The sequence below is a fragment of the Astyanax mexicanus genome, chromosome 23 (assembly GCF_023375975.1).
Source record: "Astyanax mexicanus isolate ESR-SI-001 chromosome 23, AstMex3_surface, whole genome shotgun sequence".
Lineage (NCBI taxonomy): Eukaryota > Metazoa > Chordata > Actinopteri > Characiformes > Acestrorhamphidae > Astyanax > Astyanax mexicanus.
In genome coordinates, this window is record NC_064430.1 from 13,285,564 (window position 1) to 13,307,430 (window position 21,867).

Below are 21,867 nucleotides of genomic sequence, written 5' to 3' on the forward strand. Positions count from 1 at the left end.
TTGTTGTTGGTTCTTTGCATTCTTATATCGACAGTAACAAGATATTTTTAGCAACAGCTGGAATTCATGCATTTCCAAGTAATTCATTTTGAAATCTGCTAAACTATCCTACCTATTCGCTTGTACTTGACAGTTGACTTATTGTGACATAAATTTAAGATGGCGGCGTCCAGAGATGAACCTACGCTATGGGATGTAAACAGTGGCTTTTAAAAAGTTTATTGTGCAGTTTTAAAATTCAGAATACCTCATTTTAAATGTCAGGTCTCTCCAGATTCTAACAATGAGGTTTGGAGCTACTTTGAGCCTGGATAACGGTGGAAAAAAGTGGTTTATATGCAGGGGTAAAATATGCCCCATATCACCAAGTCGAAAAGCCTGTTTGGGCAAAGTGCACAAAATACTGGATCTAAGAAAGCTGCAAGACAATGGAGGAGGGCTATTCAACAAAGTTAAGTACTTTATATCACGTTTAATACACCCGAAGTTCATTTCACACCGGAGTTCACACCCTTAATTGGCAGTCGAATGTTGCGAAGCCCTGGCTGATTCATGGCATTACCTGTAAAACCACTATGTTTCACCTCCCTGTGGTCCTCCGGGGGGAGCCAGCTGAGAGCTTCAGTCTTCAGCCTCTCTTTAGTTGTTAGCAGCCTCTGCTCCACACGGGGGCGCGCGCGCGCAGCCGCTTGTCCTCGTGAACGCGCTTTGCTCGAGTCCTCCCAGATCCCGTCGGTTTGAGTTGAGAGGGAGCGCGCAGCAGCAGCGGTAGCGGCGCCGGAGCACATGCTGTTATCAGATACAGCCGGAGTTTGACAAACCCGCACAACGCATACGCACAAGATGGCGGATTCTGACTCGTGGGGTAAGGAGAATATATATTTATATATAAGAGTTTATCGCTGGTTTAGAGCGGATTCTTCAGTTGACCTGTGTTTCTGCTGCTGTTTTAGACGCGGACAACTTTGAGCCCGATGAGCCGCTTAAATCCACGGCGGCGGCGGCGGCGGCTGGGCTGCAGGACAAGTGGGAAGGCGAGGACGAGGAAGACGACGTGAAGGTATCCGTTTTACTGAGTTTATCTGTAGTTAGGGATGTGAGGGGGAGGTATATAAATGTTGTGTTAAGTTGGGGATTTGTTTAGCTCACTCTTTAGCTCGTTACTGTGTTTCTATGGATGTTAGCTGACTGTTGACTAAATAAGAAAGAGAGTGAAATACACGCTCTACAGATGTGTTAGCTAACTAGCTAAGCTAAGCAAGGTTTGCCGCGATGTAGCTTGTTAGCTAACTATATGTTTAGCCAAATAGCTGAAGCTTGGTTTCTTGTTAGCTAAGCTAGCTTACTGTTCCATCTGCTAACTTTAGCTGAAAGAGCGCTTTGTGCTGATTGTGGATGCTAGAAAAACTAATAAACTTAGCTAGCGGACTTTCGTGTTAACGAGAGACAGGCGTTATAGCTATCTTCGCTAACAAGCCAACTAGCTTAGATAGCTAGTGTACCGGTACCGGTGGACTGGCGCGTGTTAGCCATCCAGCAAATTAACGCTAGCTTAGCCTTAGCTTTAGCCTGTCTGAATTGTCATCTCCGGTGTTCTGGCGAATTGTGCTACCTTGTCAAACTGTGCTCCCCTGGTGTAATTATGTTTAAAGGTGTAAATAACCTTCGTAGGTTAAAAAAATAAGCACCAAAGAGTTTTGTATACGTTTACGCTAACGTTAACTAGCTAGTTGGCTTACTTTATCAGATTAAAAGTAAGGAAAATAAATGTATTGCTTATTGTTTTTACTGTTTTATGATTATCAGTCGCTGTTTACGCTTTTGTATCACTCAAAGAATGACAGTTCAGATTGTTTAAAGCACAATAAAAGATAATAATACTTTTTTTTTTAATTATCGTAATAAAAAGATTGAGTCTGCGCATGCTCAGTGCCGGTAAGAATCACAAATCGACGGGTAACACAACTTGGCACAACATCCGCGCTTTATCAGCTAAGCTAATTAGCTTAAAACACGTTTAAACTGATTGACATTCGTCCTTTTGTCAGTTTATGTGGTTGTTCTGTCTCAAGGCTCAAGTGAAAAGATAGTTTCTTAAAAAATGAGCGAGTTAGGTTCTTATTTAATTAGCTGTAGACAGCTAGCTTTAGCTAACTCAGGAAGAGCAGCTGTAGCTTTAGCTTGTGAGAAAAAAAACACGCTGACAGATTCCCAGCAGGCCCTGGTCTCCCACACACACAGCTTTCCAATCATAGCCTCAGCTAACAAACTAACACATGTTCTCTGTCTAGCTGTAAGTATTTCATATAAACACATACTTTAGATAGAGCTGGTTATAACACAAACACACGAGTATTAATGCATGTGTAAATCAGGGTTAAACTGGCTGCCAACAGCTGGTGTCTTTAGCTCAGTATCGTGTGACTGAACTGAGTCATGCTGCGTCTTGCAGCTTTTCAGCTTTTGACACTCGTAGACACTTCAGAATGATCCAGAAACCTCTCATAACATGTTTCCAGTCCCCCCTCTTCATGTAGATGGGTGGTTTGCTCCCTGTTTCATGAATGTACTAAAGTTCTGGAAACCACTGGCTGCCAGGGGCTTTTCAGTATTTTCCCCAGTGGAGCTAGAAGGTTAACGCTAACCTGGTGACATACAGCTGAACTCAGGAAAGAGGTCATGAACTTTTATTCACAAAAGCATTATAGATTGTTTTTTAACCCATAACATAATAATCCACACCCATATCTGCATACTGATGCCAAATCTATTGTGTAAGGTAAATTACACAACAATTTCATAAAATTTCATTGTATTTTAACATTTTGTTCTAGAAATTGTGATAACTGGTTATATAGAATGTAAAGCAAACATTTAATTAAAGCATTTAAATTGTTAAAACTGATGGAACCGGATATAACAGACCTGTGGAAACAATAACACTTTTAAAATTGAAAGTTTTATCTCCAGCACTAACCTATCACATTTCTGTAAATAAGGTCACATGATCACACTTTCACACTGTCCTGGATGCTCTCAGGATATTAAGTATATGTCACTTAGGGACTTATATGATGAGTTAAAGTGAAAGAGTGCTAGAAGGAACTTTACACAGATTTTAAAAGGCTCTGTGACTCATGTTACTGTGGGCTCTTTCGGGTTAATATGTCCATATGTTAGCAGTGACTTCCGGCTACATACAAATATTAAACAAAACAAAACCAAGGGCATGGTAACTAATAAAAAATATTCAGTTTTAGTCCCTTTAACACTTTGGGTTTACTACCATGTTGTAGTACTCAATTTTTGTGGTAAATGCTTAGTTTCCTCATGGCTATTATGGACGCACCAATGTGGAAATTCTGGGCTCATGCCGACATCTGTTACTACACATGGTTTAAATATTTAAGACTATGCCGTTATCAATGCCAGGATGCACATCTATATCTTATAGAGACACTTTAAAAAGTATAACTTTTAAGCTAATACAAATGAGCATACATCAATAATTATTATAGTAGCACAGCCAGTGTTGACCAATTGTAGTAGTGTAGACAGAGTCACCTAGCTCTTTTCTGGCATACAGTAAATATGTCAGCAAGTATTAGTTGGAGATATTGCCATTGAAACTATGACCGTGATTCTAAAATTATCGGCCTATACCGATATAATTCTGTAATTATTGTGCATCCCAAATAAACGTCTAGCTGCATGTCTTGCTGCGGCCTTGCATTCCAACATTCATAGGTAATCCAGAATGAAGGGTTGTATTAAAGATATAAGTAATAAACTGGACAGTGAATGTAAAAGTTACAGTGCACTGGATTAGATGCTTTTATTTTTTTAGGTTTTAGGTTTTTATCAGTAAGTGTTTATATCAATGTTATACCAGCCTTTAGTGTTGTTCTCTGAGCCTGCATATTGTATTTATTATATATACGTTGATGCTTAATGATGATTTTCTTTTCTTGCTAGAAATAAGCTTGCTAACTCTTTTTTTTTATATGCAGGACAATTGGGATGATGAGGAAGAGGAAAAGAAGGAGGAGGCTAAAAATACAGGTACTGCTTTTCTCTTAGTTCCTGTGTAATTTGCTGTATCATTTTTAAATTAGTGTTTTTAAGATTGATAATTATGATAACTATGTGTTGTAGTAGTAGTAGTAGTAGTAGTAGTAGTAGTAATGGTTGTAATATATATAATGAAGTTTTCAACCCTAAAACAAGCCTAGGGTTTAAGCTATTATAACCTTAAGCTTATTTCAACACAATTTTTCATGTTGTCCATGCTTTGTTTCCTTGGCAAAACTGATCAACAAGCTTTAGTGGCTGTGTAAAAAGTGTTGTAATTTTAACATGGCTATTATATTAACAGTAACTTCTAAGTGTTAGTGTAACAAAAATGCTGAAATTGTGTAACATTGAATCTATTTAATCATTTGGAGGCTAAATTGAACCATTTTATTCCCTCTAATATACTTGTGTTTGTGTCTGGCAGAGGTGAAGGCTCCAGAGAAGAAAAAGCTGAGTGCCAAAATCAAAGAGAAAGAAAATGAGAGGGCAAAGAAACAAGAGGAGCTAAAGAAGAGGGTGAGTAGTGTTTGCTGTAGGTAGTCAGCTTTCCTGATTGCATTTGCTTTCCATCTGTACAGTGAGCACACAGTGACATACAGTGAGCACTCTTGCCCAGCCATGCCTGGCCATCGCTGCCTGGGGAGCAGTTAGGGTTAAGGGAGCCTGTGGTGGAAGCTTGCCAAATCCAGGTATTGAACCCACCACCACTTTCATCATTAACTGGGTGATCTAACCTGGGCTGCCACTGCCCAAACATTTGCATATCTCTCCTAAGAAAACCAGGGTCAGATTCCCTGATGCAGAGAAGGTGAAGGACCTTGCTCAAGGCCTCAACATTGGTGGCTTAGTACACCTGTCTATCAAACCCTCAACCTTATTCTTGCCTGGTTTTGGGCACAGTCATGTTTTAATAATTTTCATTTACAATTCCCAGTTCTAATCCAGACTCAAATATTACTGGATTTTATGCCACAAGGTTCCTGATGAAGCATGTGTAGACTTTTATACCTTGCCTTACACCCAGTCACTTCATGTGTCTAATAACTGGATTGTATTCTGAGAAGAGGTTAACCACATTTTTACCCACATTTACACTTTTGAGAGCTGTGGGGGGACAGAATATGCAGACTATGCTCATTGTGTTGTATGAACTTGTAAATTGGTTTCTAGAGATGTACTGTCCATATAAATGTTTGGAATTTTTGTAAAAAAAAATAAATAAATAAATAAATAATTTAGTGCTTGGGGGTCCCAGTTGACATATCCATCATAAAAGAACCACTTTTTTTTTGCATAATTGCTTGTTATTTAACTTCAAAAATAATGTTGCCTTGAGGCAGCAAATTAAAAACACATGAAAAAATGAATATAAAATATAACTACATTTAATTAAAAATACATAATAAAAAAGGTAATAATCACGAAAGTGTTTTGTTGCCTGAAAGCAACACCATGTCATTGAGGGTTAAAGTTGTAATGGGGCTTGTTTTAAATCTTTAACAGTTACAACAGTCCGAGGCTGATGTGCAGCTCACCCCTGAGGAGGAAGCTGCAGAGAAACTTCGTGTACAGAAGATGCAGGAAGAGTCTGATTTGGCGCTAGCACGGGAAGCTTTTGGTAAGCGCTTACTAGTGTGTGCTCAATACTAAATTACACATTAATGACACTTGAAAAAAGGCACGTAAAATGGTGCTATGCTTTCTCAAAGCATGTTGTGGATATCAGTGATTTAAAAAACATTGGATGTTTAGGCATTTGATTTTAGATGGTGTAATTAGTGCCGTTTAACAGGGTAATGTGCTAAAAAAAACACTTGTTGTGTATTGTTAGAGGTTTTTGAGAATCTGCCACTACTAAATAAAAAATTCTGCTTATAAAAATGTTAAATATTGCTGTGAAACTTAAATTATCCTTGTCAAATATTTTCTTTTATCATGTCACTCAGCCCTAGTATAAAATAGTCTAAAAATTCTTCATATCTCGTTTACAAAAATGTAGTGTTCTTTTTTTAAAACAGATCATGTAATCTTTTTAATGAATAAACTTGAATAGTTCCTCTACAACTAAACATATTTAACCTCTGATTGCAGGTGTTGACTCTGTTACAACAAATAGTGCCTCTGGAATTGAAGCCATGCATCCTTCATCGAAAGACGACTTTGTACTTTTTGAGAAGTTGCTGAAAAACAAGATAACACAGTTTGAGAAGTCTGTGCATTATTCCAACTTTTTGGAGTCACTGTTTCGGGAGCTTTGTATTTCATGTGAGTGCAGTTCATCATCCTTTATTGTTGTTCAGTAGAGGACACTGTCTCTATTTTTCCCTGTTTTTTATTATATAAAATTGATACTTTCTTCTTTTAAATGTAGGTTCTTTATTCTTGCTGAAAAAAAGGAGGATTTTTGTGTCGGATAGGGCATACAGCACTTTGTTAATATTCTTTTTTGTTTGTTTGTTTGTTTTTTTTGTTTTTTTTTTACCTACAGTGGAAATTGATGATTTAAAGAGAATCAGCAATTCTCTGTCAGTCCTTCTCTCTGAAAAACAAAAACAGGAAAAGGTGAGTTGTGAAGTTGCTCTTGCCTACAGTTGAACAAAAAATGCTATGGTATAAATGTATTAATTAAATACCTAATTTTAGCATGGGGTGTTGCATTAATTATATTTTTTAAAAGTTCCAGGGAGCCACAGTGTAATTTGTTTGTCTCTGCAGCAGGGGGAGCTGTTTGTTCTTTTTTTATTATTATTATTATTATAAAATAAATAAGTACTTAGCCCAATATTCTGTTTTACTTATAAACCCCCAGGGCCTATATGTAGGCTCCCACATAGGCATCTTAAACTTGGAAATTTAAAAATGATTATTGAATAATTTTACAGATGCTTCCTTATAATTTTATTTTTTTTTTATTTATTTGTTCAATTATTAGTATCTATTAATGAAAAGCATCTAATGAAAAAAAAGTTGCTATGAACTTATATTAGTTCATCCTCCTCTTGCACAATTACAGTATATGTCTTTTAATAAGATCCTTCTGGCAAAATATGCTCATTTATATTTGTGCAGTAGAGGACACTGTTCAGAACAGGTAGCTGTACCACCCAGACAAACATTTTAGCCATCAAAAGACAGGTTCACTCTGCCAAACAAGCCCATTTATAGTTTTTGCACAGTAATGTTTAATTTGAGTAGTCTTATTTCACATTTTACTATCATTATTAATATTATATTGTTCTAAAGCAAAGAACGTTTATTTTATGCATTTCTTATGTTGCCTCTTGTTCTTCAGGAAAAAACCAAAGGCACTAAGAAGAAAAAGAAAACCGTTCTTGCTGGCGGTGGTTTGAAAGCGAAACAGAGAGATGACCTTGATGCTTATGGAGAGTTTGACGGCGGCTACAATGATTACGAGGACTTCATGTGACGAAGGCTAAACCCAACCCCCTGCCTTGTCGTTACCTTCCTGTTTGCCTGTACCCAAACCACCTCTGAGACATGCAGCACCCTGACTACTTCTGTCATATTTATCAGTGCCATCCAAGAGTAAACTGAACACTGTGTCAGCCCTTTACTTTTGCTTCAGTGGTCAAATCAACTCTTAGTGAAGCTGCTATCACCAACATTGCCCTTTGGTGACAAAAGGAAAATATATCAGATTGCCTTGTATTTACAACTCTGCCTCCAACAAAGACTTTAGGATATGAGACATCTTTGCACACGTGTGTCTTCTCTGATTGGCCTAAATAAGAATTACAATGCCTTGTAAAACATATTATTGATGAAAGTTGGAACTAAAGGCTGATGGTGTTAACTTCTGTGCAGTTGTATTTTAAATAGAAGCAAATGTGATATTCTATGCAAAAACAAATTGTGTACGGAATGTCTAGCCTGAAAGTTCGGATATTTTACTCTTTTTGTGGATGAATCTGCAGAATAATACATGGTATCTATATCTTTGATTGGCGGTAGTCAATAACGGCAACATCAGGTGTGAATCATTTAACTCATTTTACAACTTTTACAACTTTCTATAAAGATCAGTCTATAAAAGTCAAATGTTTTACAGTAGACACTACACAAAGAGTATGGTGGTACACTGATTTAAAAAGGGATAAATAAATTAGAGAGAAAATGGCATTTTCTAGTAAATGCTGAAAAATTGTTGGTAATCAATTTTCAAATAACCTTCAGGTGCTGAAGGTTTCAGAATATGCCATTGCTTTTTTTTTTTTTTTTTGGGCTCACTTAAGTTTACTTTGCTCTCACGCTGGTAGATTTAAATTACTACTAATGCAGGAATGTGGGGCTAAGTCTTGTGTTATAGCTTCTGCAAGCTTGTATCAAGTAAGAGAAGGAGCAAGCTCTCTAGCCAGAGCGGCTAAATGTCTGCTCAGCATCAGCATTTGACATCTGAGGTTTCTTTTTCTTTTTTTATAACAAATTGCAAAGATATGCTCTACAAAGTATAAACATTTGGTCAAAATGACTGACAAAACTCCAGCAGTGTTTTTTAAGAATCTAATTTAATAAAATCATTGGTTGAAAGAAATTCCTTTAGTGTTTTTTATTACAATGGATTTGAAAACAATTGTAGTTACATTTCACATACGCAGATCAAATACACTTGATACGTTTGGTGTTCTGTGAGCTGGAAATGCTATCTACGAAATAAATATTCCTTTATTTACAGTTTCAAGTACATATTTATCACAGTACAAGTGAATAGAATGTATATGATCAGAAATAGCAGTCATTTAAGGTCTGTGTTCCTGGGGAAAGACCAGCTACTTCATATGTTTTCTGAAAAATACTGCTGATGTTCTTCTTTTTCTTCATAAATTGTGTATTTTCATTAAAGAGTGGTTCTGAGTGGTGGGTCAAGATTTATTGGGTTTGCAAGCTAGCTGAAAAGGGTAAAACTGAGGTGTTTCAAATTCTATTAGGTGCAAAAATCTTGTATCAGGAGTTTTTGAATGCCAGGTTCACACTACACAATTTTAGCTCAGATTTTCAAGTTGGCAACCCTTCTTAGAGATCCTTAGCAAAAGCCTGAAGTTGAAGGCAAATCTGCATTTTTTCAGTACTTGCACGGATGCTCTATGTTCAAATTATTGAATCATGTATCGATCGAATATGATAAATTACAGAAGCCTTGCAAGTGACATGACAAATATCTAGCTGTTTGATATATGGACCTGTGAAAAGTGATGTGTTGTGACTAGCTAGCTTCAGCCAATGATAGAAAAAAATATATATTTCTATATAATTTTATAATAAAAAACAAATCTCCCCAATTTACACGGCCAATTACACAACCCTCTCATTAGGACTCCTTCTATCACTAGTGATGCCCCAAAACCAGGAGGGTGAAGACTAGCACATGCCTCCTCCGATACATGTGAAGTCAGCCACTGACTCTTTTTGAACTGCTGCTGATTGAGCTTCACATCACACTCGGACAACAGCAACTCTGTTCCGATACATCAGCTCAGCGCATCCTTGAGCTGCAGACATCACCCTTTGAAGTGATGAGGGGAAAAAGAGTGCCATCTACCCACCCAGTGAAATCAAGGCCAGTTGTGCTCTCTCAGGGCTCTGGCAGCCGATGGCAAGCTATGTACAGCAAGCGAAAAAATACTTTTTAATGAAAAATAGGTCTTGCTAATGGCATTGCATCAGTTTTTGCGTCTTGCATAAAAAAAATATTTTGAAGAGCAGACAGGTTCGGCGTGGTTCATACTGGTGAAAGACCTTCATTAACCTTAGTTAGTTTTCTGCATTCACTAATAAATCAGATGCAAACCACAACAATTAAACAATTCCCAAAAACAAGGCAACAAACTGTGTAGTGTGAAGAATACAATAATTTGCAAAATCTGAAAAGTTAATGTGTAATCATGGCCAACTCCGCTCCATTTGCCATGCCCATCGATTGGTTTGACTTTCAGCGTGTGGTTTGGGTGCGTTTGTTGGGGTTGCGAGTGCTTCTTCTTCTACTACTGCGGAGTGCCGCAGAGTCTCCTCTCTGTCTTCTGTTGCCTCGTCCTGGCCGAGAACTCCCTGCTGCTGCTCGGCCTGGTGCATTCTGCAGCTGCTGGAACACGCTTTCTCTGGTGACTTCTTTGTCACCGCAGGTGAAAGTTAGCGCCACTCCTTCATTGCTTTTCATAACTCGTGAGGTGCCATCCGATGTCCCATCAAAGCAACGTCCAAGTGCTATCTCCTTAGCTGTGCGAGGATCTTGATCTGTGACAGTGTAGATGCCGTAGTTGTGGCCAAGAGGGTCTAATGGTGCCATCATGGTGAACTCGTTTGTGTCATTGTTGACCAGCAGCGGAATGTGGTTCGCCAGGTACTCTTGCAGCATGCTGTTGACACTGTCTCTTTTGCAGCTGCCTTGAGGGATCACCTTCACAAGGGTGCGGTCCACTCTGTCCTGGTCGTATAGCATGCCGCTGCATTTGAACTCTAGACAGACAGCTGAGACGGATGACTGGCCCATGTCGCGGATGCTGCGGGTGTCGCGAAGGCCATATAACTGTCCGACAGTCTTTGGATGGGTGCCTCCCATATTAGAAGAGCGAACGTTGATTTCATGAGGACTGTTGATTTTCACTTTGATATAACAAGCTCTGTATTCCATCGGCTTTGGCCACCAGCTCAAGTAGTCTTCTGTCCAGCTCATAGGATCATCCTCATTGAAAGGTACGGTGTTGTAGTCGTAACGATCTCCTTCGACTCTCGAAAAGCGGAAGTGAGGTGCACTGAATGGAGCTTCCTCACATTCCTTGAGCTTCTCGAATGGATAAATTGGGCCATTTGCTTCCTCAGCTGTGTTTGGACTGGGCTTTGCTACATTAATGCTAAACGCTGTCTTCTTGATTCTTGAGTCATCGTGGTCTGTCCGTCTGTAGTTCAGTTTGTTTAGATACGGTTGAGGGACACCAATACTGTTGGGGTTTAATTTTGGAGCTGAAGCTACTGCTTCCAGTTCTTCTCCACCAAGGTTGGCCAGGACATATGCAGAGTAGGCATCTGCTTTCTGTTCATCACAGAAAGCAGGCAGACATGCACCGTTGTTGCCGGTGATCACACTATCAAACCTGCCCCATGATCGAGGATTGCTGGAGTAACCAGCTTTAGGCTCCATGTTGATCAGGCTCACCACAACGCCTTCCACTTGCTCACTAGGTAAGAAGCGTTCACTGCGGAAGGCACGGACCTTGACGTAGCATCTTCTGTTTTCAGGCACATCCAAGTTAAACAGTCGTCGTTCTCTGATTTCCATGTTGCCGACGAGGAAGGTCCTTTCCTCTCGCTTTCCTCGTCGCTTCTTCTCCATCTGGAACTGTCCCTCTTCCTCCCAGAGACCAGTCTCAGGGTTGAGGGACCACAGCTTCATTGCCTTTAAGTGTTCAGACATCTTCACTTGGGCAGCATCAAGGCGCACTTTGACCTCTCCAGCATTTAGCGATTCACTGCTTTCTTTGTCCCTGAAGTCAACTGAGAACATGCCATAGGTTCTCAAGGGCAGCGTGTCTCCTTCGGCCCCAACAAAGTTGAGATCACTCTGAGCAGCTGCAGCCGTGGAAACATCTCTGGGGTCCAGGAAGGTAACACTGGCCTGCACATCCCCTACAAAGACCTCTCCATTCTCCCTGTAGAAAGCATTGGGTGGGATTTCAATCTCAGCCATTGGTTCTTCTCCCACTACCTCTCCAAGCTCTAGTTTGTTGGTCTCTGTTGAGCGAATAGTTACAGGAGGCTTCTTCCTCAGCAGTTTGATCTCATGGTACACCGCTCCACCTTTGGGATTGAACAGAAGTACTTTGGTCGTGTTCACAAATTTTTGCATGTTGTCTACAAAAGTAAGAACCAGTCTTTCTGTGTCAGTGGGAACCTGTATTGAGAATGTGCCCTTGTATCCTGTTCGGCTAATCCTCGCTCCATCCATGTAGATGTGCCCAAATCTCATTGGCTCTCCAGTATCTGCCGCAATAGCGCGTCCACGAACTACAGCTTTCGTATCGACACATTTTTTACAGCCACACTGGGTTACTACCATTGTGGGTAGCTGATATCCTTGACATGTTATGTGTCTCTCTTCCATTTTGGAGACTCCACAGCAGAAGGATATCGAATCTTTGCATCGAATTCCGTTGTCCAGTTTGCCTGTGCATGTTTGAACAGGACATTTTCCTACGTCGTAATAGAATGAGTTTGTCTGGTTCTGGAAGCAGTCATGAGGCAGGCGGATCATGTTGGTTTCAGGGGTTGGGTTACATGATGCTTCATCTTGACCTTCAAATGTAAAGAGATTTGATAGTTGAATGTACATGATGTATACAGTAACCCATAAAGATGTAAACTGAGTTCATCTGTTTGTTTTGAGGCAGTGTCTCTCAGCCCTAGTCCTGGAGGCAACAAATTTGCTTGCTGTCTGAATATAGCCTAAAATGTTCAGGACAGTGGACCTCTGCAACCAGGGTAGGGTTGAGGAACACTGTTTTAAGACTCACCTATCACTGTGAGAGTTGCTGGCTTTGATTTAATAGCTCCGTTTTCGTTACTGGCTCTGCAGTAGTACTCTCCAGCCTGGTCCATTTGAAGATTCCTCAAGACCAAAGTTTCATCATACTGGAATTTACTCCTCTCAAGCAGGCTTCCGTTGTGAAACCTTGAAAAAGATGTCATTTATTACAAAATTAGCTATGTATACTGTCAAAAAATTACAACAGGAATGTGCTATGAAACTGAAATAATATCAAGGTTTTAAAACATATTTAGCCAAATGAACTTTTAATCTGTTTATTTATATTCATGTTCTTGTTGCTTTTATAGAATAATAGTGGGTTAGCTTGGTTGACCAGAGTTATGGAGATACTGTAGAGATTTTACAGTTCGGAAGAAGTCCCGTCCATCTTCTATTTGAAGATTCTGACTGTTTCTGCTTCTTTGACCAGAACAGGTTTATGAAGTGCAAACAAATTTCACCTCAGTCTACAGAAGTAAACGAAGCTAATCAGCTGAAAACTCAACTTGAAAATGGTAACTAACTACATGTCCAGAATATTCCTTTAATTTCTAGAAAGCAGATTGAAGTACTTTTCCAAAAATAAAAGAAAACCTATCTGTGTATTCCCATTTTTGGGAATAATGCTACTGCATTATTGCTATTGTGAGCTGAGAAATGTGTATCAATCATTTTTAAAGTATGACTTTGCTCATATGCTCCAAAACAATACATTTGTTTTGGACCACCCCACATAATTTTCAAATAGCGATTTGCATACATATTTTATGTTTTTTTTTTTTTACACATTTTTAATGTACATAGCTGTAGTTTTCTGATAAGTCATGAAAGGCCAAATAGTAAAATGTAGAGGTGCTGCAACAGAATACCAGCCCTCTTTAAACACTGTAGATCAGTTCACATAGATGCGTATGGACTTGCTTACCACTGGTAATTGTCAGGTTCAGGTGAGCCAGTGATCTTGCAGCAAAAGGCAGCCGTTTGACCCTCTCTTCTGGCTTTGGACTCTGGGTTCTTTTGTACGTACAGTTTTTCTAGGGGGAGAAAATGGTTAAAATATTCCTATTGATCATAACCTGCTATATTAATTACAGTTTTAGGTTATAATGGTAAAGCTCTTACTTGCTCTCTCCAGCTTCACGTGAAGGACAGTGGTCTGCTCAGTGCTGAGTGGCACGATGACCTTTTGAGGAGTGTGATTCTGCATCTTGATCTTCAGTGTGGTGTTGCCATCAGGGCAAACTCCCGGCGCACGGAAGTGTCCGTTGTGGTCAGTTAATGTGAGAAGTTTATCGCTTGTCCCCTGGAGGAGGACGACTGCACCGGGAGCTGGGAGACTGCCCGCGCTGCGGACTGACCCGAGAATGGTGTGGTCTGGACACGTGCAGGCGTCGCACTCTGCATTCACGCTGCCCCTCGCACACTTCAGTGCACAACCTGTGGCAACAGCAGAGAGTCGTTATACCATTTCTCCTGTTACACCATTAACATCATGCTGTGTTTTATGAGGCCTTAAAATGATCAACACTAATGTTTTACAGTTTGTTTGCTGGAACGTGTCCAACACTTTGAGTACAAACTGTCATCACAAAAGTATCAAACAGACTATTTCGTTTTAGTAGCCAATTACAGACTTTTGGTAAACAGGTCCTTTACCTGGACATAGGGGTCCTTTACACTGCCTGCCCTCCATGGTTTGACCAATGCAAGGTCTAGATTTGGTTTTGCAGGTTCTGGTGCGCACCTGAACTGCTACTTGACCACACTGTGCTGGACATGGGCTCCAGTCCGACCACTGACCCCATGCTCCGTGAGTTTCAGGCTGCTTGTCTAATGAAAGAAAGATTTGCATTAACAATTAGACTGTTGCTTACATTTTCGACCAACAAACAAAACAAAACCCTCAATTGTAATTTTTTGTCCAACATGTCATGGACAAAGTCCTTCTGGTGGACAGTTTTATGTTAAGTTTTATGTGACAAAGATTGAGTTGTTTGTCGCACCATTGTAGGAACTATTAAGCATGGTGGTGGTGGTGGTAGCATCATTCTTTGAACCTTTTTTTACTGAAAGTGAAAAATTCCTTAGTTGAACCTTAAATCATTAGCTAGATGGTTGAAACATGGAGACAATAACCTCAAACACAGATCAAAGCTGCTTGTAGAATGAAAATTGAACTGAACTGGAATCTGACCGGCAGACTGAAATCTCACTTGATAGCTAGCAATAGCATCTGGTTCTTACTTACTTTACAGTAATATGATTAATATAGCGTCATGTTATATAGCAGAAACATGCATTAGTCTGTATATAAAACCAACCTTTTGGGCACAGGAAGCGAACTGCATAATTGGAGCAATTTTTTCCAGCAGGCTGCTCGGCATTAACACACCAGAATCCCAAAGCGGGGTCAGTGTGCACCCTCTCCCCTGTGCTGCGTGCTGGGATCCAGTCTGTAGTGCGAGCATCCAGAGCCCGTGGAGATTCACACACTCGCGCTCGGTAATAGAAGCGAATAGCGTCCAGCTGCTCATAGTCACCCTTCCCTCCAGGGTGATCAACGTTAAACCAGGTTGTCCACTCGTAGTTATCTGAATCGAGGGAAAAAAAGGCAAATCAGAACTAACAAAAATGACTAGAATTATATGAAATGCAAATAGAAAAAGGTTGGTTAAAGTGGAAAATAACTTAATATAACTGCACAAAGATAAAATATTTATTTTTAACTTTTTCCCATTTTTCTTCCCAATTGAGCTAGGACAATTGTCCCACCCATTCAGTGATGCCACGACACAAGGAGGGTGAAAAATAGTAGCATTACAGTGCAATCGTAGAAAAGCGCAGCAATACATCAGTCCACAGATGCCTTGTGCTGATCGACATCATCCTAGGAGTGGTGAGGGAAAGGAGCACAGTCTACCCACCCCGAGAAAGCAAGGCCAGTTGTGCTTTCTCAAGGCTCTAGCAGCTGATGGCAAGCTGCATGACCAGGGTTCGAACCAGCGATCTCCCGATCATAGTGGCAATGCTCGTTGGGCCACTCAGCACCAATTAGACCATACATGTCATGCCACATTTTTTGACTGTTCCCATTCTCCATTATATATCTACCAAAAGTAAATTATTTAAAAAAAAATGTATTTCACTCATCTTCAATACAAAATGGCTTATTAATATCACGGTTCTAATTGCCTTATGGAAAATATGTTTTATTGTGCAGCCCCAGGAACTGGCGTAATCCACACCTTACAGGACTATAGCTGTAATCAAGGCTCAAGGCCATTTCTCCAGGTATTTAAAAATAACCATTTTTCTGCCTTATGTGCTTAAAAGGAAACATGCAATTCTCATAAACATTATTGGAATGAGCTATTTGACTCTAAATAATGATGTTTTGATTATCAGCAGTTTACATGAATAAAAGGTCACCTTCATTATAGAACACAGCTGGATCGTTCCTCACAGATCTTCCATTGTCTGCTCTTGATAGTCCTGTGGAGAAGTGAAGCTTATTTTGTAAAACAGCCAAGAAATTGACCTCGAATCATAATGTTCTTATAATGTGCACAAATCTGTTTACAATTTGATCTTCCCCAGAGGATTTCAGAAGGGCCATAGTTAATTTAACTTCAACTTTGGAACTGTACTACAGTTTTTTAAGGCACCACATACAAACTTAAATCATGAATAAATGCATTTAAAACAAACAATTACCATTATGTTCTCTCTTTAGAATCAGTTCATTATAAGACAATCACTCTATTACTAATAGTGTGGTGTAGAAAATTCTGTGTACCATGTTTTTTTCGCATTTTAAAGGCACATTTAAAATCCTTTAATTTTCCCAAAAATTGTCAGTTTGCTTTATAATCCAATGTGCCTTATGTATACATTTTACCAGTCAGGTTTTAAGGAGCAGTAAAGCTGCTCTGCTGAAGTACAGCGTTATACAGGAGTTTCAGTGATGTTTCTCCAGTACTGAGGCTGAAGCAGTATTAGCATTAGCCGCTAAATGCGCTAAGTTCTAGCTTTTTGCCTTCCAGAGCAGAGGTGAGTATTATCGGAGCTAGTCTGTGTGTTTACCGTGTTAAAACAAGCTACGTGGGATGAACTGCTAGCTAATATCACCCTGGTTTAGTGCTATCAGGCAGAATTAGCCGCTAACCACGGCGAGCCTTAGTGGAAATCTGCAAATCTAAGATTACTGTAAATAAACATAAGAGCTTTAATCACCCAAATAAACAGTTTTAAGGAGAAAAATCTGTGTAGATTAGTATCCAGCGCATGTTTGACTTTAAAATAAAATGTTTTTTTTTAAGAATTACAGTTTTGTTCACTTAATTTAGCTTAGCTTTAGACCTGCTGAATTAGAAGGAAAACATGTTGACACTCCTGTTCAATACTAGTGTTGCCTTATAATCTGGTGTGCTTTATAGTGGAAAAATACAGTAAATGTTGTGAATTCGAAACAATCACTGCATAGTTCTGCTCCTCTGTTAGCCATTAGCTTCCGCTCCGAAGTGTGTTCTCTTTTTTTTGCATTCATATTTTCATACCTTTTAAGTATGAAAATATAAGTATTTTAATTTAAAAATAAGGGACATTTTCTGCCGCCTGCTTCGATCCGCCCCACCAGCCCAACCAAAGTTCAGTATCATAGTATTATGATATAGTATGTAGAAGTTATTATATGAATTATTATATTATGTATATTAATATATAGTATTTTTATTGTAATGTTATTTGGTTGTGATCAATGGTATTTTCTGCAGTCAGAAGGAGTATGTATGATATACATATGTACATAGTATGTACATAGTATGTACATACATAGTATATAGTATCATAATATGGTGTTTTTTGGCAGGAATGCCCTCTGCATTCATCCATCTCTGATTTGTTGTTCCAGGGTTGTTCCCGCTGTCGGCACTAACCACGCGGAATGCTTTTATGTATTAAAATACAGGACGCTTACTGGAAAATTCTAATACGGGAGGACGCCGGGAAAGAGGGGTAAAATACGGTAGATTCCCTGCCAAAACGGGAGGCTTAAAAGGTATGTATTTTTCATTTTAATAGTATTATGCAGTGTGCTTTTAAACAACACATAAGCTGGACAGTCTCTAAGGTTCCCCAAACATCCTTGCCAAATTCTCACACCCGAGTTCATTACCCATTCATCCAGTACCCATGCTACTGGGCTTGGCACACACACAGTGGAAGTGAGCAGTGAGGCCAATTGCTGACAGCTGGCTACATAGCCTTTGGCTAACATGCATAACTCGCAATCAACCTCTGGATGTTAGTGAGGAAATGCAACAATGAGGCTATTTGTCCACCAGTCACTGTACTTAACTGGGATGGGTGGAATTCTGTGGTGTAAAATGTCCACAAGGCAGCTGTTAATGTCCTATTAGGACCTGAGCTTTCACCACAGATAATCTCATGTTAATAAATTATAAATGTTATAAAAGGTTTCTGCTTTGCAACATACAGGTGCATCTCAAAAAATGTGAATATCATTGAAAAGTAACTTTATTTCTGTTATTCAGTTGAAAATGTGAAACTCATATATTTTATATATAGAGTAGATGTATTACACACAGAATAATCTATTTTAAGCGTTTATTTATTTGATTGTTGATGATTATGGTTTACAGCCAATGAAAACCCAAAAATCAGTGTCTCAGAAAATTACAATATTACTTAAGACCAATTGGTATTTTTGGCAGTGTGGGCAGTGTGCCAAGTCCTGCTGGAAAATAAAATCTGCATCTCCATAAACATTGTCAGCAGAAGGAAGCATGAAGTGCTGTAAGACTCATGGGAAAATACTGCACTGACATTAGACCTGATAGAACACAGTGGACCAACACCAGCAGATGACATGTCTTTCCAAACCATCACTGATTGCTGAAACTTCAAGCAGTTTGAACTGTGTGTCTCTCCACTCTTCCTCCAGACTCTGATCCCTTGATTTTCAAATTAAATGCAAAATTTACTGATGATCAGTGATGGTTTGGAGAGACATGTCATCTGCTGGTGTTGATCCACTGTTAGCATCTGGTTATATCAAGTCCAGAATCAGTGCAGCTGAGAAAAAAGCTGTATCATGTCAAATTAGGAATATAGAAATAAGACAACTGTTGCAAATTATCTCACTCAAAAAAAAGACAAAGCCCAAAAAAAATATGTAATAATAGTCTGTAAGTTGCACAAGTTAGGACCCTCGAGGTGTCTTGCTCTCTTAACTCCACACGCTGATAACGTTGATATTTTGTGGCCAAGAAAGAGAAGATCTACACTCCTGTTGACTGGTAATAAATCACAGACTATCCAGACAAGACTAAAGGCTTAGTTCATGTCAGGCCATGTAGAGTGAATGTGGTGCAAAGAAAAGGGCAAGAAAACAAACCTTGAGTGAAGGTGGCAGTAATTTCACACAGGAGGAGAAGAAATCCCCATGTTAACGGGTAGGCCATGCTGGCTCTGGACAAGCGACCTTTGGCCCCGCTTAATGACCTTTCGCTTTTTTACGCTAATTATAGTCCAGCACTGAGCTCCTGCAGGTCAGAGAGTTGCACTTATGAACTGCACAGAAGAAAATGTCAGACTTAGCCTACAGAGTTCATACTAACGTTTGAGATAAATTAAGTTCTTTACCTGTAACAACTACACATGTTTAAAGAACCATTAATGAACAAAATGTGGCTTTTTAAAAGAAGAAGAATGTTTTAATTTAATTTTTTTTTTTTTTTTTTTTGCATTTTTCAGCTTTTTTTTGCTTAACAAAAGAGTTCACACAGGGCAAAATCATCTATACAACTGAGGCACATTCTAGACTACTGCTCTCAGATATCACATCTGTGAGAGCCATCAGAGTGCATCAGGGGAACGTAAAAATGTTTCAGCATTCAAGAAGGAAACACAGAGCTACCTACACATATTCCATATGTACCAGATGGTGCACAAACATTCACATAGATTTACTCACAAAAGCACTGCAAGATCATTAATCTGTAGCCCAAATTTTCTATGTAGTTAATAACTCTGTACTGTGTAGTCAATCCCACACTGAAACAATTATGAATATACAGTATTACTGGATTGGAAGTTTCACTGAAAAAAACTGGCAATCAGTTAATAAACAAATATATTGTCTATGCAAAAAAAAGTGGAACCAGGAAAAAGGAAAAAGCTTTAAATGGAACGTCAATGTTAATATAAAAGGATTTAATTTACATTTTTTTAACTAACCATTTCTATTCATTTTTGAACAAAAATGTAAATGTTTTTGTATGACAGACATATCTATCTATTTACATAAATACATTGTTTAAATGCTTTGTATTTTCTTTCCATATTAAATAAAATACATAAAAATATGCTCATAGCTATTTTACTCCTTTTTATTTTTGCCAGCTATTTTATCCAGCTATTTTATGCATTTCATTGCAATTGTATCAATATAAAATTATTGGAATTATTTTTTTTTGTGGAAATAAAGTTATTTATCCTTTTTTTCAGCTGAAACATACAAAAACATACATTAACAATATACAAGGGCAGTTTCTCAAACAGGGATTTGACCATATTCTGGACTACACTACATTCTGAATAAAGATTTTACATCAGAAAGCAAATTATAGTATGGTGGTCCAAAACCACAAGTTTCTTTTTCCATTTCTAACATTTTTATAGCAATTGCATTATCAGCACAACCAAAAATTCTAGACATTTTATATGAATTTAAGTATTAGTCCCTTTTGCTTTCGTTACAGTCGGCACTCTGCACAAATTCAAGCACAAGTATGTGCAAAGGCCATGCACAAATGTACCTAATCCAGCTAAAAGTTCCCTAAACACAAATTTGAATAATAAAGTTGAAATGTTTAGTTCTATTTTTATTGTACTGTTTTTTTCTTATAAGTTATGTTTTTTTATATGTATACAATTCTAAAACCTTTTTACAGGTTTAAAATAAAATCGCATGCCATTATATTCTTATACTTTAAAAAAATAAATAAATAAAATTATATATATATAAAGCACTAAATGTGAATTCCTTAGTCTTACCCAACTCAAAGTCTTCTAGTGAGGTGAGGTCTGCTGTGGTGCTGTGAGGACTGCAGAAAGCATGCCGAGTGTGTGTAAGGGTCTGAATGTGTGTGTGCTCTTATATAGCTCAGCTCTGTTGTGGGGTCGGCTTCATGCCACTGTCAGGAAACCAGATGACAGCGTAAGGAGACCACAAAAATGAGCCCACCTCTCTGTTTTTAGAGTGCTGGACTGAGTGGGCTGTGTTGTATGGTGAGGGTATTATGGAGGTTACGACTTCTCCAGTAGGGCTGTGTCTGACTCTGGGGTGGATGATCCTGAGGGTGATTTTACACCTAAAATCTGAACTAGAGCCCAAACCAAGGTTTATGTGCTTGCTAGTTTGCATACTGTACTTTTAGTCTGGTTAGTTTTGGTTTCACACTGGAGTTTGAAAACCAAGTGGATTAAATTTGGGTTAAAAAGATTCCTGCAGCTCTAAGCACTGCCACTAAGATTGCTGGTTTGAATCCCGGTCATTCAGCTTGCCATCAGCTGCCAGAGGCCTGAGACAGCACAATTGGTCTTGCTCTCTCTGGGTGGGTAAGTGTCGTTCTCTCCCCACATCACTCCTACGGTGATGTCGATCAGCACACGTAGTCTGTGAGCTGATGTATCGGAACCGAGTCGCTGCGCTTTCCTCCTAGCACGCTGTGACGCTACTCGGAAATGATACATCAGCAGCAGTTCAAAAAGAGGCAGTCATTGGTTTTTCATGTGTCGGAGGAGGCATGTGCTAGTTTTCACCCTCCTGGTGTTGGGCCATCACTTGTGATAGGGGGAGTCCTAGTGAGTAGGTTGGGTAATTGGCCTTGTAAATCGGGGGGATATAAAAAAGAGCTTCCTACATTCTGTCATCATCACCTAAATAGATTGTATCTCCCTGTACTTTGCATTGACTAGTTTATAGAATATTGTCAGTTTGCCTTTCCAGGTGTTGTGCTGAATCAGACTCTCTGGCATAATCTGACTCCCTTTGTGAGCATAGGCATCACACTGCAGAAGAAGCGCTAGAGATAAAACACTGTAAAAGTTATTCTACCGTTACAGTAGATACAGCATAATGCTGTACTGTATGCACAAAATCATGGTTCAAGAGAACCAAACCAAGAACTCTTCTGTTTTGTTGGTCTGGACTGTGAATCAAGGCACCTTTCACA

At 39.0% G+C, this 21,867-nt stretch overlaps 2 protein-coding genes across 3 annotated transcripts; one reads left to right on the forward strand and one right to left on the reverse strand.

Annotated features, from left to right (window-relative positions):
• Nucleotides 1-717: 717 nt before the first annotated feature.
• On the forward strand, nucleotides 718-8,946 carry eif3jb (eukaryotic translation initiation factor 3, subunit Jb). The gene is made up of 8 exons (XM_007244864.4): nucleotides 718-865; nucleotides 954-1,060; nucleotides 4,011-4,062; nucleotides 4,499-4,590; nucleotides 5,578-5,692; nucleotides 6,166-6,339; nucleotides 6,563-6,636; nucleotides 7,367-8,946. Exons 1-8 carry the CDS (start codon nucleotides 844-846, stop codon nucleotides 7,499-7,501), a joined length of 771 nt encoding a protein of 256 aa, XP_007244926.2. The 5' UTR covers nucleotides 718-843; the 3' UTR covers nucleotides 7,502-8,946.
• Nucleotides 8,298-20,783, reverse strand: cilp (cartilage intermediate layer protein, nucleotide pyrophosphohydrolase). 2 transcript variants are annotated; one of them, XM_007244860.3, is made up of 9 exons: nucleotides 20,687-20,783; nucleotides 19,026-19,173; nucleotides 16,040-16,102; nucleotides 14,932-15,201; nucleotides 14,267-14,440; nucleotides 13,733-14,047; nucleotides 13,536-13,644; nucleotides 12,597-12,754; nucleotides 8,298-12,378 (listed from the first exon to the last, which is right to left on the reverse strand). In XM_007244860.3, exons 2-9 carry the CDS (start codon nucleotides 19,090-19,092, stop codon nucleotides 10,022-10,024), a joined length of 3,513 nt encoding a protein of 1,170 aa, XP_007244922.3. In that variant the 5' UTR covers nucleotides 19,093-19,173; nucleotides 20,687-20,783; the 3' UTR covers nucleotides 8,298-10,021. The 2 variants fall into 2 exon arrangements, with proteins under 2 accessions (XP_007244922.3, XP_007244924.3); XM_007244862.4 differs by having other exon boundaries at nucleotides 19,026-19,201; nucleotides 20,687-20,773.
• Nucleotides 20,784-21,867: the final 1,084 nt, after the last annotated feature.